Source organism: Chroicocephalus ridibundus, chromosome 3, assembly GCF_963924245.1.
Source record: "Chroicocephalus ridibundus chromosome 3, bChrRid1.1, whole genome shotgun sequence".
NCBI lineage: Eukaryota > Metazoa > Chordata > Aves > Charadriiformes > Laridae > Chroicocephalus > Chroicocephalus ridibundus.
Genome location: NC_086286.1, coordinates 46674511 through 46693903, shown reverse-complemented (window position 1 = coordinate 46693903; position 19393 = coordinate 46674511). Strand labels below are relative to the sequence as shown.

The 19393-nt window shown below is 36.8% G+C and overlaps 1 protein-coding gene across 2 annotated transcripts in view; it reads right to left on the bottom strand.

Annotated features, from left to right (window-relative positions):
• ARID4B (AT-rich interaction domain 4B) overlaps positions 1 to 19393 on the bottom strand; it is a 95493-nt gene that overhangs the window by 18553 nt on the left and 57547 nt on the right. The window contains exons 12-17 of one of the 2 annotated variants that reach the window (XM_063329014.1): positions 17276 to 17348; positions 16106 to 16200; positions 15014 to 15111; positions 14534 to 14801; positions 13332 to 13504; positions 3428 to 3676 (exon numbers count right to left, since the gene is read on the bottom strand). In XM_063329014.1, the coding sequence (XP_063185084.1) occupies positions 3428 to 3676; positions 13332 to 13504; positions 14534 to 14801; positions 15014 to 15111; positions 16106 to 16200; positions 17276 to 17348 (956 nt within the window). The remainder of the gene's footprint in view (positions 1 to 3427; positions 3677 to 13331; positions 13505 to 14533; positions 14802 to 15013; positions 15112 to 16105; positions 16201 to 17275; positions 17349 to 19393) is intronic. The other variant, XM_063329015.1, reaches the window with a different exon arrangement.

Sequence of the window (19393 nt, the reverse complement as noted above, 5' to 3'; positions counted from 1 at the left end):
TTAATTTAGTTTTTAAAAATTCTCCCACCCACGACATATGCTACAGTCAAGAACCTGAAATTTGGCTAGCCATGTTCCTTTAATTTCAGTGGTTGACTGCGAAGTACAAAATTTGTATATTCTTAAAGCTTCAACAGAGACAGAAATTAGCACTTCCACATTCAGATTTCTGAAGAAAGTAATGTTGAAAATAATACATCTTAGTTTTAAGCGCTTGAAACATTCAAGAATAACATGTCTTGTGATATTGTACCATACAACACACAGAGTTAAAACAACCTAAACTCTTTTTGAATATGCACCCTCTGTCTTTAATTACTGGCAACATACCGCAGAAGAAATTCACCTCAAACACTTAATAATGAACTTTTCTTTGCACTGGCAGCTGAAAATTAAAATTATGACAGAAGGAGATAGCACTGTAGGGCCCAGGGAAGTTTTAGTTTCATATAAAGCATACATAATTCAGAATATGACTGTCCTGTTAGAAGAAATACATTTTCTCTCATAAGCTTTTTCTGGTTAACATGTGGTAACTTAAAAACATTTCTCTTTAACAGGGTAGAGATTTTTACCATTCCTTTTCACTACAAGTCAGGCTCCACTGAACACTACAATTTGTTACTTTTGTCAGACACATATCACCTGAATCTCAGGAGCTAACAATAAGATCCTATACCATAAAGTATTGCAGCTGTACAATGCTGTTAAGAATCACAGAATTGTATAATGGTTTGGGCTGGAAGCGACCTTGAACATCATCTAGTTCCAATCCCCTGCCATGGGCAGGTACACCTTCCACTAGACCAGGCTGCTCAAAGCCCCATCCAGCCTGGTCTTGAACACTTCCATTTCTGTATTTTCTATTTACTGTTTAAAAAAAAAAAAAGTTCCACAGTGGTTAGTGTCACTTGTTCCAGAGCATTTAAAAGAAACTACAAAGATGAATACCAAGTTTACTAAATTCCATATAAAGTACCCAAAGCGTGTGTGCATGCGCGCGCGCACACACACACACTATTATTCTGAATCCCAGACCGATACTGAAGTTACCTTGCAATAAGAAACATTAGTAGTTATTTAGGATTCCTGCTCAGACTTACGAGTTTAAAGAACAGGCCACTAAATAGGGTACTGACCAAAATGGGAAACAAGAAAGTCAACTTTAAGGGGTGGGAGAATGACAGAATTAAAAAAATCCTAGATGGTTAGAAAATCCTAGTTCAGTGCATCCCATGACCTGATGCTACAGGGACCTGTAACATCAGGTCCCTGCTAAACACTACAAGTAAGCTACAATGAATGGGGAGAGGAGGGAATTGCTACCTATCCAAACAAAGCAGTTATTTTTCCAGGTTGTAACTGACTAAAAGCCAAATCAAGTTACTACATAATACATGACTTGTCTTCACAACACTAAAATATCAAAGCATTTAGATGCCACCTTAAGCTCAGGCTTAGCCAGTCTTACTGTCAAATCAAAAAACTTAAGTAATTTTACTTGAATTTTAAAAAAATATCTACATTTTGCAGAGTCCACACGCAGTCCCATAGCTAAATCTCAATCACTGCTATCTTTTTCAGTGAAGAACGCTACTCTTCCAGCCCCTTTCAGAGGGCTCTTTTGAAGCACCAAATAAGAATATAAATGCAAGTCCTGCTGCCAGAAAGATCAAACCACTCCCCTCAGCTCTCAAATGAGTGCAAGTTTGCTAAAAATTATTTTCTTATCAAATATATCCTAGTCACTGAAAAAATGCCTCTGATATCAGTTCACATATTTGTTTAAAATGCAGAATTCGAAAAACAGAATCTTGATTTCTCCTTTAAGAACGAGGGTGCTGGGATCTCCAAGGTGAAGGCTCATTTTTGACTTTTCATTTCTTCAGATTTAAAGTGGTATTGCTTAGATAAAACTCTGATCATCTCACTTCACAGCACGTATAATAGCATAATATTTACTCAAAAAGAAAATAACTTGCATGTTTATATGTGAATTCCAAAACAAGAGTCTACAAGCAAGAAACCTCTTGAGACGGTACACAGTAATCCTCAGCAAGTGGGATGCAAACTTCAGCCACTTAAGCTCCTAAAGAAGTCTTCCCCAATAATGATCAAAACGTCAGTCACATTCCAAATACCACCTTGAGCAGACTGCTTCTCCCCTAGTATCTTGACTTCGTAAGCCCATTACGCTTACAAATGTTGTCTGAAGACAGTTTATGTGAAAGATCATATTCCTGTAGATCAACATATATGTAGAATAAAATTCTACAAAAGATCGATATCAAAACCAGCAATATCAAGATGTTCCTCCTCAACCGCAACTTAGGTGGTCCTAGAAATCACCATGCCTAGATGCAAAGAGGTCTATTCAAGGGAGGGAGAGAAGTATCATGCTTCTGTAATTGTGACCTTTGCTAGCAGATCTTGCTAACACTGAATAAATGGGATTTGTCCTGCCCTCTTGGTCAGAGATAGGATGATAATCTAAATCCAGATGACAGAAGGTCACAAGAGCCTCAGATTTTCCAGAAGAGGAAAAATAACTAAATAAAAAATACAACATATTAGCCTCAGATTTTTTTTTTTTTCTAGTATCTATAAACACAGTAATAAAGCTTAAAAGATGACAGCTGAGGACAATGAGCAGGTAAATTGAAACTGAAGAAAAAAGCAGGAGACTTCGTAATTGGCTTAAAAGCCACTCAGAAGCTTTAGTTTTCTGTACTGTTTTCAGAGTTGCTTCAAGTTTTAAAATGCAAAAAAAGTGGTCTGAAATGGCAAAAATATATTAATACTTCTATTAATGCTGTGTTAAAGACAATAAAAAGCATATACTTCTGCAAATATTAAGAAAAGCATAAGATGCCACTAGGCTAAGAAGAGTCTTGTTTGGAAGCCTGAAGCAGCCATGGGGGGAAGGAGGGGCAGGGAGGGGTGGAAATCGGATCTGAATGAAATGCAATTATCTGCTGGGCGCTAATTTGCCACTAAGAATCTTGTGCTTCTCTTGTTAAATACCATACTGCTAGTGCACCCTCTGCTTTGCTGAGAAGAGTGTGTATATAGACTCAGCTAAGTGCACTATTCAAATATTGTACGAAATAAAATTGGCTTAAGAGAGCCAGAGGAGGAATTTGAGAGAGAGTGAGCTATCACTTGTCGTATGGAGAGATCTAAAAATAAGATGGGGAATGAAGGAAGCCTTCTTTGAACAAGTCATTTAAGATGATTTTCTAAGTAACTTAAGTACTGCATGTATATAGTGTTAAAAATCTAATAGTTTCATACAGTTCAATGACCTTCACGGAACACCAATACTGAAAGTTTAGGACTCCAGATGGCTATTCATTTAGTTTTTAAAATACACAAGTGTATTTTAGAAGTAATTCAAGAAGTAATCACTAACTAAAACTCAAGTTACCTCACGTTCCATCCACAGTAGTGCACCAAGTAAAGGACTTCTCCACCTTCGATGTCAGAATCTTTAATACTAGCTTCATACATTTTTTGATTTTTCCCTCTTCCATACCGCACTTGGACTTTCATGCCTGGTGGATAGCATTCGAACTCTTCTTCCTCATTGTTATTGTTGTCTTCTTCCTCCTCCTCCTCCTCTTCCTCCTCCTCTGCTTCTTCTTCATCTTCATCTTCTTCCTTATTCGTGTCATCTCTTGAAAGGTTTAAAAAATTGTAGAGTTAATACGAGATACTTCATAAGCTTTTCAGTTCCAAACCACATATATTGATAAATATTGTGGATGCATTAGAGACTGGGAAACAGCAGGCTCCAAATATGTGAAACTGCACTACGGCCGAGTAATATCAGCAAAATAGGATATAGCAATACACACAAAATCCAGTGACTGTACGTAAGGTGCAAAAATGACTTGACTAAAAGAAAAAAAAATAATCCATCAAAATCTGTATGAGCAGAAGTTGTTCAAACTCATCTTTATATGATTTTTTCATGCAGTCCCTTTGTTTAAATATCATTTTTTCAGTTCAAACTCATCCTTCTCAATAAAGTTTCCCGAATTCCATTTTTCAAACTACAAGTTTTACAAGTGCTTCTTGAAACTCACTTCCCCGAAAGATCCTTCCTTTATTCTAAAAAAATAATCTTTATCTCAACACCTTGAAACGACTGCAAACAAAACCAGATTTTAGGCAAAGACAACCGACCTTATGTGAGATTATTTAGCAAATCAAGCAACCTGTGCTGATTTATGACCTTGTCACTCCTTGCCAATTATGCTAAAAGTCTTCTAAATATAAGTGAAACTTGCATTTAATTATTATATAAATACACAAGCAGGTGTTCACTGTTTTCAGAAGCTAATTTTGAATACATTTTTATATATTTGGAGCAATTTTCAGAAGCATTCAGAATCCACAAATCTTGCTAGTCTGAGTCAATGGCAGCTATAGGCTGCTCGGTGTTCTGAAAATTCTCTCCAACTAGATTAAAGGGGCAGACCTACATTACAAAAGTTAATAGGGAAAATATACCTTTTAATCTTAAATAGCTTTACAAAACAGTATTAATGGCCCTCACATCATTCTAATCCCACACCGTGCAATACAGAACAGAGTAGGCCCACTTAGTAAATTCACAATAACCACAGACCACTAATAATTTAAAAAACTGAGATGTGGAACAGATGCGTTTGGATGTATTACAGACTGAGTAAGAAAAGAGAAGTGCTGCTCCAAGTCTGATTCACACCAATATTTAAGTTAACCCCACAAATACAAAAGTCTGTATTAATAATCTAAATTTTTCCACGAAATTTTCAGTAGAAAAAAAACGCAGATAAACCAAGCTACTTTATCTCTGAGAAAGGATCAAATGTCATTTTAATTATTCAAATGCTTCTTTGTAGAAATAAAACTGCAGTATTATTACCTAATTAGCTGGCAAAAGAGGATTCACAACAATAATCTAAATTCAACTGTAGTGTAAACACAACTGATTTAATAAAATTACTTCAGGAATGAATGTTGCCACATATATATACACATGCACACAAAAATATATAAATACATATATATGTGTGCATACAGCACAAGATAAATGCTAAAAATTCCCTCTGTTGGTATATTAACTAAATCAAATCAATCACAGAAGATACATCTATTCAGGTATACATGGCATGGACCAGACAGTTTTGTTCTGGAAGGCTAAGATTTTCCATTTAGCATATACTTTCAGTGGGCTACTTTGCTAGTGAAGTTAAAACCACCAGATTTAAAAATGCAACATAAATGAATGAACTCACTTCATCTCCACTATACATCATATGGCAAAACTCACTTCCCAAAGAAATCACGAGTAAAGGTCCCCAAAGACTCAGATGCAAACTTCCTGAACAGAATTCCACAGCTAACAACAGAAAGCACCAACCAGTAATTTAAATTATACTCTCTGCTGCACTAAATCGAAACTCCTAGCTAACTTCAGCTTAACAGTTATTACCATACAAAAACTTGATGGCAAGGTTTTTTTAGAGCAGAGCCACCACTGCTCTGAGAACAAGATGAGCTTGTGATTTGCCATTACTAACAAGAGTTTTCAAAACTGTGAAGAACCAAATTTGGCCAGATTTCCCCCCCGCCCCCCCAAGAACTACTGTCACAGTCCTTGAACGCTGTCTGCAAAGAAAAGCATGCCTATAAGGGAGATGCAGGATTTTCCACACACTGGCAATTATGGTGCCAGTGGCTCTTTAGAAACCGACCAAGTTTGGAGTCTGTCACTTTAATCACTTTATGGCTTTCTTGGTGTCCCAACAGATATTCTACAAAGACACCATGACAATACCAGAACTTCTCTGGAAGACAGGTGTAAAACCCTCATTGGGAAGTTGAGTAACTTGGATGGACAAGTAGATGTGAAGAGCAGACTGTACACGGAGGGAATGTCAGGAAGCAAAAGCAAAATGGAAGTAGAGGAGGCTGCAATTAAAAAATGTTCTAAGGAGCAATTTGTTTAGCAATCATAAGCCGGAGATTTTAGGAAACCAAACAAAAGCAGAGAACATTCAGCATTTTCAAGCAGAAAAAACTCCAACATACTCGTATAGCTCCTGAACAAAAAAACCAATCAAACAAACAAAAAACCCAAACAAGTCCCACAAACCAAACCCGAAACATATTCCAGTGATTGCAAGGAAGAAAAGATATTATTTTACAAGGCCATAAAATAAGCTCAAACCTGGCAGTGAAGATGAAGAGAAGCCATAACTGCCATGTAATGGAGGTTTGTAAGAGAAAATTGTGATTGTAGCCAGCCAGCATGCACAGTCATAACCTCATTTGTCCACATCCAATGCATGAGAACATCGGATTTCCTTTAATGCTGTTTAGTCAAAATCCCACTGGGGGCAGGGGAAGAAATAAATAAACAAACAAGCCTCTTGGTAGCAGATAATAACTGTTAACTTAAAAACAGTACCAACCAATATTTGCCACAAAGCTGCAACAACCTGAACAACCCAAGCAGCAGCTGATGAAACAAGACAGCAGCAGATGTGCGTGCACACTGTACAGGAGACACAGCAATACAAGTGTAACTGTGTTCCAGAAACCAAAGCACCACCAGAAAGCTTATCACGAGGATTCTAAAGCATTTCCAATGATAACTGCAGACTAAAGAATGTCCTCCCACCATCTCCCACACAATGGGAACAGAAACCTTCAGAAGCAGGAAATTAACGAATTTAAATGCAGAAATATCTGTTAATGAAGTAAAACCATTAAAACGTTCAGATCATACAAATATTACTTATCATTAGTTACAAAGGACATTGTGAAATCATTAAAAGGCTGAAAATACCGCAAGTGTTCAAAAATACATTTAGGGCAGGCAATTCTCAGTCAATATAAAGATTTAACACCAACAAGCCCATAATAAGGGTAAGTGTATCAATGAATAGATGTTGTTAACAGATGAGACAGTGCATGCTGTTACACTACTAAAGGAACTGCAGTATCATGCAAACGCCTTTCAACCCACAGTCTCTGGCACTAAACACACCCGTTGTCACAAAGCCCGGGTGACACCTGAGACGGGTTGTGATGTGGAGCATTAGGTCTGGTTCCTAGGATCCCTGTTCTGCAGCAAACCTAACCCTACTCCAATACACTTCCCCTGACACACCATGCTGGCACGCACAGCAGGTGAGATGGCAAATGCAAGATTATTTTTTTTCAGGGGTTATTCTAAAACTTGAGGAAGCAAGATTATTTCAATTATTGGTTCAATTAAGTCATTACAGTTAATTGAACCACTAGCAGAAATAAACGCCAGTGTAATTGACACTTCAAGTTTAGCAATTAGCTTCTATTTTTGTTTCCCTCCTTTTTCCCTTTTTCTCATCCTAGAGCATTATTTAACCTCTGCTTCACATAATACAGAAGATGTCAAGTCTCCTTCATAGCCTCACTTTCTCAATCACAGCTGTATTAAGATTCCCTTAAGTTTTAAGGCAGAGAGGCCATTAAGATCTATATTTATGCCAAGACACTAAAATCTCATCTGTAGTTAAATAAAATGACAAAACCCCCAAAATACACCAGTGTTTGTCTTCTCTCTGAAGTTGCAAAGAAGACCTAAAAATAAAAGCTCCAAAGACTTCTGCCTACACACACAGAAAATCTGAATAAATGCACAGTTATGGTCCATCATTCTGAGGGAAGGGGAAAGGCACTAACTTGATTTGAATCCCATCTCAGGGTAGTGCAGTACACTTCAACCACGGAAGCATGTACCCAGTGTTTTCCTCTGCTGCTACGGAGAAGACAAATGAAAGGACCTCATGTTATTGCTTCTAATCATTCAGACAATTATTATTTTTTTAAGTATTTGGAAACATTCCTCAAAAGGATAAGGGATGGTTCAGAAGTCTGCCTGAGGAGTACAGCACTTTTCATTTTTATGGCACTGGTTCACACTCAGCCTGAAAACATCTAGTATTGGATGAATGTTTAAGGGCTCACCCAGGCACATAAGTCTCAGTGACAGCTACCATGGTTGTTAACCACGGTAGTGACCATGAGCTATGTAAAACGTGATGACAGAACCACTTTTTCCACATCAAAGATGACTCCCTTCCATTCAACGTGATGCACACACAGGACTGGTACATTTACACTGCCACTCTACACTTTATTACTGTGTGATTAGCAGCTTATTGCTGTATGAAAAGCAATCCACACGTCTATCTATGTATCAGTGCATGTTCTGTATTAAGAAAAAAGTAAATTGATTAGACTGTTTCTGAAAACGTGACTATAGAAGAACTTCCCTCCCAATACAAAGGCAGCTGGAATATATAAATAGAACACACATCACAAATAAGAGCATAGAAATACGATCCTGTAAATGAAACTACCTAAGTACGTTTCTTAAAAATCTTTTTTTTTTTTTTTTTTTCATATACACCAACAGTCTAAGATTCAGAGCAGATGTTCACACCAACTGTGCAATGAACACGACATACTTCTCTCCCTTCTCCCAATCTAATCAATTCCACATAAACCTGAATCAGGCTGGAGAAAGCTATCTCAATATATAGCTCTCAACACTAATCCAGAAGCTAGAAGATATGCCTTGTGTATCAAATCTCCTTCACTCCAAAACATTTTAACCTTCCGGCTACCATTTTAGATTCACCACCATAAGCTTTGATATGTCATTTTAACAGATAAGGAACTGAAGAAAACATTGCCTCTACCAATCTGTTATCTCCCATATGTGAAATGGAGCTTCTGTCTATTACATAATCCCGTTGTAAACTGCTTTCAGAAAATCCCCATCAAGTGCTTCCAGAAAATTTAACTCTTGTACAAATAGAAGCCATTGCAAACACAGGCACAGCAGGTAGTCACCCTACCCTACAAGGGTAATAAACGCTAGTAAAACCCTTGATGCGAAACAATGCCCATCTTAACCTAGTTCTCAACTACTGTTTTTATTATTCCCAGCTCCCCCCTACTGCTTATAGGAGGTGAAATGCAATTACTGCACGTAACAATGTATACAACAGCTCTAAGATTAAGATTTTTCCCTTGCACGTGAATGAATGGTTTAACTCCATTCAAGATTATTAGCCAAAGAGGTGTAGCATTTTCTCCTTTTGATACTGTCAAAATATGACAGTACCAATTCCCAGAAAACCATACCATGAAGACGGAAACTGGCAGTATGAGACAACCAGAAACGTTTAGATTTCTAAAGTATTCTTTAAGACCATTTGTTCATGCGTTCCTTGGAGGAAATAAAAAAGCGGGCAGTTTTCAAGAAGAAAAGAAAAAAATCCAAGAAGTTTTATAAGACCAAGTAAGAACCACTCGTGAGTACTGAAAATGACAGCCTGGTGAGAAAGGGCAAGGTAAGGATCCAGAGATGGCAGCCCCTCCTGGGGTTAGGGTTAAGGCAGCACCTCAGCCAAAAAAAAAGGAAAACACAAGAATAAAGCCTCTTGCAATCTTTCTGAACTGTAACTGGGATTACTTCAAAGTATTCTGCCTGGTCACCTCCAAAAATCTAAATACTACCAATATGCAACTCTGATGCATATTTTTGTTTGCAAGCAAAAATTATTATCTGGATTCTGAGCACTTAATCTTTCAGTCCAGTATGAAGTTCTTGGCAGTGGCCTGTCCCAGGTGCTTTAGAGCAAAGTGTTAAAAAAAGAAAAAAAGCTGAACAAACAGCAAACCAACGAAAAACCCTTGGCGTTGCATTAATCATCTGGAGGAAAAAAAATAAATTACTAGTATTGGTTAACTAGCAATTAACCTACACTTCAGTTCACAAACTGTATCTATTATGAAATTTTTAAAGACTTACTTTTTATTTTATTACCTTATATTAAAACCCCCACACCTTTTAAAAATTCTGCTAGGCTCCTGGCCTCAGTCTCTTGGGAACATGTTCAACTGTCTCCATTGTTCACTGTGTCAAAAAGCCCCTCTGTTCTCAATTTGTTGGCTTTGACTCAAGTCTTTAAATAGTTACAACAGCTAATGTTAGATGCTACAAAGGGAAATTTTACCAACTATGCAATGCTACATTTGAAGACCATTACTTCTACAGCACGAAGTTAGCAGGAACTTCAAAATAAGGAGGATTTTAAACTTTCTTGTTTATTCATTGACTAAGAACGAATACTCTTGTACATTAGGGAAAAGCATGGGTTTACAAAGCCATTTTTGTAAAGATCTCTCTGGGACAGGCCAGTGAGAAATAACACATTACTGGCTTTTTAAAACTGTTTTTATGACTACAAGTTGCCCAAAACTGTATCTAGCATATGCATCTCCCACTAGCCACAGAAAAAACAAGAAAAGCATGTAGAGAATAAGGGGCAAGCCGCCTTTGAATTTCTATTCTCAGTGTTCACGGATACAAAAGCAGGCAAGAAACAGGCACTCTGGGGAAGGAAGGATGAGAACCATATTCAGCGTTTCTTCCTCTTCATCATATTGTTAAAGTCTGTGCAGAAGGGACCACAGGATTCAAGTGATAGCAATCTCAAAGAGTTGAGACACATGGGATTGCACAGACAAATAAAACCTGTGGAAAATAAACAACGCTGGCTTCCAGTAGTACTTCCCGAGATCTGGAAGCTGGGAACTAGATTCAATCCACCCAACAGAAATTCAGCAAGAAGAAACCCAGTTTTTCTGTCCTCTTGGTTCCTTGTGTCTATACACAAATAAGCTACATGAAGATGCCTTAAGTCCTATAGACATAAATTCAAACAGCAAACTCTACAAGTTTGCCTTATATAATAGTAGATTTCATTTGTTTGGCTAACCGATTAGAACTGTGAAAGACAGTTAGTCCATAGCTTAAAAAAAGTTGCAGGAATATATTTTAAATACACTGACAAAAATTCAGTCCATGGTGACCTATTTTGATTGTATTTGGGGTATTTTGTGTGTGTGTGAGATTAGTTTTCCACCTCCAAAAATGCATTTTTCATTTTGCATTTCAGTTCAACAAAAAACTGAAACTACAGCATTTCCACCTCTGTATAACCTTTTCCACTTCTAACCCATACAGCTGGCAACAGGGGGAGTACAACGTCTAGTACAACGTCCCCACCAGCACACCAGGCTCACAAAACCCTTTATGCCTTTATGGTATAAATACTAAAAACATTTTTTTAGCATTTAGCATGACAGTGATATATTAAAAAAACTTTTAAAGCTGATACAAGTGCATTTTGTACTTCGTCTCAATCTCTGAGGGAAGTATGGAATCGTACTAGCAGCACTACTACACTACTACTACTTATAAATGCTTACAGACTATTAACTGCTACAAATGTTTCATTTTTGTTAAATTATTACTTGAAGCATATCCCCAGCAATGACCACATCACCACCTACCTCTATTTTTAGAGCTACACTTTCTATTCTAAGCAACTCGTTACAATCTTTCATGAATCACAATAGCAAAATACTAGTTAGAAGTTTTTACTGGATGAGTGAAGTAGAGAGAGAACTCCTCACTCAATTACAATCAGATGAATTGGGTAAAATTAAGAGGAAACAGTATTTTCTACAGGTTTTTGTGGTTTTCGTAAATAAAAAGTAAGAAAACTCATAACATTTTTAATGTCACAAATAACCCAAGTGGACATGAATCAGTATTTAAAAAAAAAAGAACAAACCCATAATAAATGATTACTGAAAAGCAAATGCAGCTTATAATTTTACGTACCACTCACTATAGCAGCATGGTAAGTATTAAGCCACTGTACTTTCCAAGTATATAAATAAACACGAAGTAATGTCACAAATATAAGCATATACAAATATACAATTTAGGGAACTTTAAAAAAAACTGCTACTCTCTAAGCACTGCAAAGTTTTTTTAGTTATATACTTTGAAAGTATCATTGCAAAATCAGTCCTCAGTAATTCCGAAATTCTAGCAAACCTGTTACATTACAACTCACCTAGTTCACCTTAAAACTGGCAAATGTAATAAATTCCAGCAACTGGTCTTTTAGAAAAGAAAAATTCACATACGATACAAGTGAAATCACATCCATAGAGAATGGGCTCTTCTAACTGAGTTCAGACAAATTTGATTTTTCTGTATTCTGCATTTCTGAGTTACAGAAATTGCCAATGTAATCTCACTGAAAACATTTAGGAAGACAAAAAAATTTTACAGAAGGATCCTTCCAGAATCTGTTATATGGAAATCAAAACCCTTAATAAAATAAAAAAGAACTATTACCAATGAATCAGGAATCAATATACTGAACTACATCAGTCTGTCGCAACTCTTAATAAGGGCCAGAAAAAGCATTAAGAGTTAATGATATTTAGACAGAAAATTAAGACAGCTGATCAACTAAATAGCAAAGATTGCTGGAATGAACAAGGGAATTAGTGGTCAGGCAACAGCTGGTATTAAGTACAAAAAAAACCTCATCCCTGATATACAGATTGCCATGAAAGTATAAGGAGGTGTCATTATCTGCTTTCCCTCTTGTAATAGCTTCTCCCTTAAACGTCTGTTACTGGGTTTTGTTGAAGACAAGATACTGTTTTAAGAGACCTTCAATCTGACCTGTAATGGCCATTTTTGTGTTCTTATCACTTGAAATCATACTGTATGAAGGTCCTAATTGCAAGAATATAAATTGTTAACACACTGGGGATTAGTGGGGACTATATACTGTTTTAAACTTCATAATTTTTTGCGTGGCTGCCAAAAAACACTTGGGTTTTTCTGCACTGAAACAGGAAAACCTGCCCATTCCATAAAGGAAATGGGAGATCACCTGCACACATCCATTGATTACATGGCCCTGAGCATCCCTATTACTTCAATCTCCTACTTCCAAAACTCCTGCCAGAATCATGCCTACTTAATGGCAAAGCTGTTAATAAGCAGCACAAGGTACTTCCATCTTTTCCCATGTTACCCACAACACACCACTGTCCAACAGCAAAAAGTGGAAACTGCAAGTTTGTGATATACTTGTACCAAAATTAAGTAGACAAATACTACTGGCAATGGCTGCAATATTTTTGTCTTAAATCAAATAGTCACCTATGCTTTATACGATCTTTTCCTCACTCAGCTTATTAAGATGCCTTTCCCTCCCGCCAACCCCGCAAATAAGATCCACGAACTTCAATGGCCCTACCCATGACAAAGTTAGGAACATACAGGTGTCTGGAAGATACTAATCTAATTCACAACAGGGATGTCTGATTTGAAGTTCAAATTACAACAGTAAAATTTAATGAACACACTTCAGATGCCTTTGCTGATTATAAGCAGTGTAACTTACCCAGATTTTTCTTTTTCTTCAGCATCTGCATTTACAGTAGGATTTTCCATTTCTTTAATCTTCTCCTCCTCTTTATCTTCTAATTTGGTTTCATCTTCAGTTTTGATTACATTTAAGTCCTTTTCTTGATCCGGCTGAGTATACACAGAATCTGGCAAATTTTTTTTGTTTCCCTAGGATAATAAAAGCTTTAGTTAACTTCCAAGATGAAATAAAAATACAAAGGATTTAAGAAGAGGCAGACAAAACACACTGAAGTTATATGAGAAAAAAAATCTAGAGTCTGGGGCTTGTTCTAAAATTACAGCACCTCCGCTATTTTTCCTTCTGAAAATCTCAAGCTAAACATAACAGACTTTGAAGTTGCAGCCACTGTCCTAGCTAGTTTTGTCACAATGATATAGGCATGCTGCTCTTAGACCTGAACGACAAAGCAATCCCTAAGGCCAACACTTCACAGGGTATGTTTTCACTGAGGATTCAGAGATATCAGTGAATACCACCCAGTATTCACCCCGGAGTTAGTCCCAGCAGACAGACGTGCGCTGGCTGCCACTGTTAGGCAGAAGCATTACAGTTGTGTTGCAACACTGACCCGAGGAGCCGCACTGCTTCCAGAGCAAACTTCTAAGCCTGCACAGCGCAGCACTTCAGCTTACTGCCCTGCACTTCCTTTGCTAAAACCACTGCGTCAACACTGGATTTTGCAAAGCTATAAACCTTTGTCTCTCTAGACCACTGAACTACATTAGATGACTGTGTACATCATATGGCCCAGGTCTTTGTAGAGCTTCACTGGTTTCACTGGAGCAAAGAAATAAACGCAAGTTTTATGAGGGCTTAAAAACACGGCTAAATGCAAAATAAAAGCATCAGCACTGTAGTTAGCTGTGAGCGTGCATTACCCAGGTCAGGATAAAGCTGCACACTAATTAGTCTCCATTTGACCTGGGAGGCCCTCAAACTAGTGGAATGTTGCAGCTGCTTCCTAGCAAATCAGACATTTTGACATCATGATCCCCTAAAACAGGCACCTAGGGATAAATATGGCTCAAATGTGTTGGTTTGAGTTTGGTTTACAGCACGTTTTTGTCTTGTTTTAAATCCATTATGGACATGTCAATCTTGACATGAACTCAAGGTTATCAACACACCACCTAACTTTTTAAACAGGCTATAATATGAACATTAAAATATTTTACCAGAACAGAGGGCTTATCATTTTCTTTACTTTCATTATCATTCTCAGCTAACTTTTTTTCTTCTTGTTGTACTAGTGTTACTTCCTCCTGCTTGCGCTCCTCCTTATCCACTTTTTTTTCTTTTACATCCTGCTCTGGTTCTTCACGTGTCTTCAGTTCTTTTTCTTTTTCACAGTCTTTACAAGGTTTGCTTGTGACTTTCTCTGGCAATGCCATTTGAAATTCAATGTTAGCTGATGTACAATACTCTTCAAAACCATAGAGATATCTAAAAGAAAAAAATTGCTTGGGATAAGCAAGTTTGTTTCAAGAAAGAACATGCCACCTAGCCGAAGCTAAACATGAGCAGTATGTTTAAAACCTAAAAAGCTGCATTATAACTAAAAAGTTATGGACTTTATGCATATTACCACTACCACAGCATCACATCAGTTCATTCTCATGCTGTTTTAGCACGAACTTCATGGTTTTATTACTTACTTCTTGTATGCACATTTAACATTATATCCTGCAGCTGAATTCAAGACAGGGATTCCAAGATCTTGATAAACTTGCTTCCACACTGCTCCACTTTCAATCTGTTAAAGAAAATGAAGCCATGCTTTTTGAATTAACTCACTGACACAAAAGGGACTAATTCGTCAACGTTTACAACTTTGGAAAATAATTATAAGACATTTCCTCTGATCTATAAAATAACTATCACACACACAGTTACTTCACTGTAATGCAAACTGTAGTCTAATGTAACTACTTTAAGCAATTTAGCATTTCTGCATTTCAGTAAGCCGGAGCAGGCTCTCCTCTCCAGGTGGTAATAAAACGAAAGAAAATACAAGGATGAAAAAAATCAGTACGTATTGTACATCAGTACAATAATTTTTATTTTATATTTAAAGTAATTCTTAACTATCAGAGCTAGAATTTTAATTAAATAGGAAAGAAAAAATTCATACAAAACATTAACAATACTCAGCCCTGCCAGTATTGCACAGATACAGTGGCTACCAGTCTTTCATTATGTCCTTAACATGCCCTTTGATGTCAAAAGTTTTGCGACAGTGTGATATGCTCATTTCTAACCATCTGTGAAGGTAAAGCAGATGTACTGCAATACCCAAGTACAAGATCCTCTCCTGTATATCAGAAAGGTGTCACTGCACAAACATACCTCCTCAACCGACAAGCTAAATCCATGGGAAGCAGTCCAAAGCAATAACAGAATCTGCTTGGCCATGAATTCCATATGTTTCAATTACTGCTGCAAGACCAATCCCACTAATGCCAGCCAGCACATTCTTCTATATACTGCCCAGAATAGATAGGATTTAAGGGCCTCACATCAGACCTTAAACCATATTACTTGTCTTTGAGATTTTATTGAGCAGTGACTCTTTTCACTTTCTGAGGTAACAACTTTATCAGCCAAACATTTTTTGAAATATCACAAAAACACACATGCTGGATGATTTTATGCAGCAATAATGAAACATACTAAGTAGATGTGTAACAAAAATAAACAGCATCCTCAGATTTTTATGGCTCTGGAATACTCATTGTACTAATACTCACGTTATCAAATCCTCCAAGCTTGTGTACAAGTCTGAATAATTTGAAGAGATTCAAATTTCTATATCCTAATACAGGTCGTTTGTTGATAGGAGTACCTGTGAACAGACAGTTATTACAGTGTTTTGAAGTATTTTTTTCAGAGTAACATGAAATCCACATCATATGCACTACTACACTATTAATACAGTATTGTAAACCCCAGCCTCTGACCGCTTCAGGGCATCTGGTACTTTCTCTTCATGAAACTAAACAAACTCAGGAGTCTTTAATAACCCATTTTTCTTGTAGTTCAGTACTGTAATTTAATTCATACTTATGCATTCTTCCACATATTACTGAACATGCACAAATGATGCAACTTTTCTTGATACCTATATTATACGTATTTTTATTTTACCTGCTGAAACAGTTACATCTAAAAATACCAGCATACGCCTTTCACTACAATCCCACAATGCTTCAAAGAAATGAAACTTCCTATGCTACTGTACTAGCAGTAGCTACCACATTGTCATCACTTGTAAACAGTTCCTTAACTCATCTTCACATGTAATTAAAAAGATACTCGTTTAACTAGTTATAATACTCATTTAAATATAAAAAACCTTCACCTCTGCCTCCACAGACACTGTACTTTTCTTGCAGTGTATAAATACCTGGTAAAGATTTAATATAATAAATGGCATTTCCTTTTAAAAACATTTCAGTCTACCTTACCGACAATGCTCATGCATCTAAGTGATCAGGATTCACGTAAGAAAATTAGCACAAAGTAAACGCTTTTTCCATAATCCTAAGAAGTGGAAGGGTGGTTAATTTTTATTTTACTGAAGTATTTTAAAGTTATTAAACTGAGCATATACATCAATATGATTGAGGATATTAAATGTTTGATTATACACACTATAAGTACAAAGTAGAAAATATACTAGGATATAGGAGGTACTACCCATTTATTTCTGAAAGCAGGAATAAGTGACTGTATTTTAGAAGAGTCAAGTGACAGACTTATCTTCTAAATAGTGGGGAAGTCAGAAGTGATGAATACAGTCTCATTGTTTTCAAAACTGAACGGCAAAGCGCTACTAGTTTACAGGCTCAATTCTTTAAACTACTGCTAAGCAATACATCTATCTTCAGCTTCTACAAGTCAAAGATTAAAATGCCTACCTCTGTCTTCCATGAACTTGTATAACTGCTGAAGAAAGTTCTCTCGTTCCTCGGGAAATGGCTCTATTTCCTCCTGTTTAAAGTAATGCGCATAAGAAAATTATCAACATTTTCAGTTACAGTTCTTCATTAAGAAACATACAGCATAATAATTTAAGTTCAAATGTTCAAGTTTGTTTTACTGCAGTCAGCAGCAGGATACTATACCAAGAGACACATGCTCTCAGTGTTATGCCACATGGAAGTACCTTTTATAAACTACAAACAGTTTTTCTAAAGTGGTAAAATAACTGTCAAGACACATTGAAATTGGATTTTTGATTGGTCATTGAAGTATCGTAAGTGATACCATAAATCAAGACGCACTCTCAATTTTGTCCATTTACGCAGAAAGTCTGGGAGACTCCACGACTAACTACCCAGAGATTATATCCAAAATCTCAGGTCTATTTCTCCTGCAGTTAAGTGACTCCTTGATGCCTGGATACGCTGTATCACTTGCAGGGATGAAGTGAAAGAGGAAATGGTGCTTGCACTTTCTTCGGAGTTCTAATCCACAGTACTGGCAAACCGCAGCCAATGGCACTGCATGCATACTGCCATGGGTACCGGCTGAACGCACGGTGAGCAGGATCAATCCCAGAACTGAAATTACGATGGATGTTTTGGATGCTTAGTTCATTGTACTAATAAACTTTTGTATTAGATTTACTTAGATTAATAAACAGTGGAGTTTCATAACAAAGCACTATGGCTTATTTTGTAACATCTCATAATTTCTACAGGAAATGTGACTTGCCACAACCGGTAGCTGTAAGATATTAATATAATCAGAATTCTTAGAAATTCTGATGACTAAGCTACTTCAAAACAGTATGCCAAATATAAATTGATAATTTTTTGCATACTTTTTTTAATACTACCTGTAAAGTTTACAAAAATAATAGAAGTTATTCAGTGTATCTAAAATCAACTATTTTTCTTTAGTGTATTTTCATTCCATGTTTTTCTTTTACATTCTTCAACAGTCTCCTTGTACTAAATATTAACGCTTCGCCTACCCTGAAGCAAGGAGACAAAACATATTGTCTTTAAAGTTATAGCAAGACAGTTGAGAAATCAATAGAAACAGAATACCATTATTAAACACAACAGAAGAAAAAAAAGAGAAAAAAAAAGAAAAAAAAAGAACAAACAAAAACCCAAAACCCCCACAACATCTGCTGAAGCTATTTAGTAAAGAGATGGATGGCTGGAAATAAGGTCAAGGAAGGCTGTAACTATTACCAGTGAGTAGGGTTTTCTCATTCTATACTTTCTCTTCTCCATTAAATGCACTTGGAGGACATATCAGAGCAAACAGGCAAAAAATTAAGAACTGGTATTCACAATATGCTGAAACACTTGTCATTTAGGTATAATTATCAGCAGAAATGCAATGGAAGTATTCCACGGTCTTGCAAAAGCAATACAAGAGGAAAGTCTCTGCAAGGGGCATTACGCGACGAGCGTCTATCTGATAACCCAGTATACCAACAGACCTCAGAGCAGGCAACTTCAATGAGCAGGAAGAACAGGCTGGGTAGAGAACTGCAATCAATATACTAGATACACCCTCACAGGCTGGGGGCATCAGAAATCAGGCACATCTACCAATTAGCAAATAGCACCTAGGTATGAGGTGATGCTGCAGCCCTGCATATAGTACAGACAAACGCCTGGTTAAGAACATTCACATTTCACAGGCAAAGGTAGTAAAGGAAACACTGATAGCAAGCAAAAGATTCAGCTTGCAATTGTAAAACTTGAATGTGACCATAGAGAACAAATGACTTGAGAAGAATCACTACAATTTTGGAGTTTATTTTTGTTTGTTTTACTCTCACATGACAGGTACTTGGAAAGGGCTTTTACCATCACATGCTGGATCGTAGCAAAGAGATCATGAGCGCCTACTTGGGTTTCTCATGTTCCTCACTAACAAGAGAACACTTGCCATAACAAAATAGTCCCACACAGCATTTGGTGGTGGTGGCGGGGCAGTCATTGAACTAAATCTTCATGAAACCTAACAAAGATTTTAAGAAGGAATGTATGCTTTTTAAATACTAGGGGAAC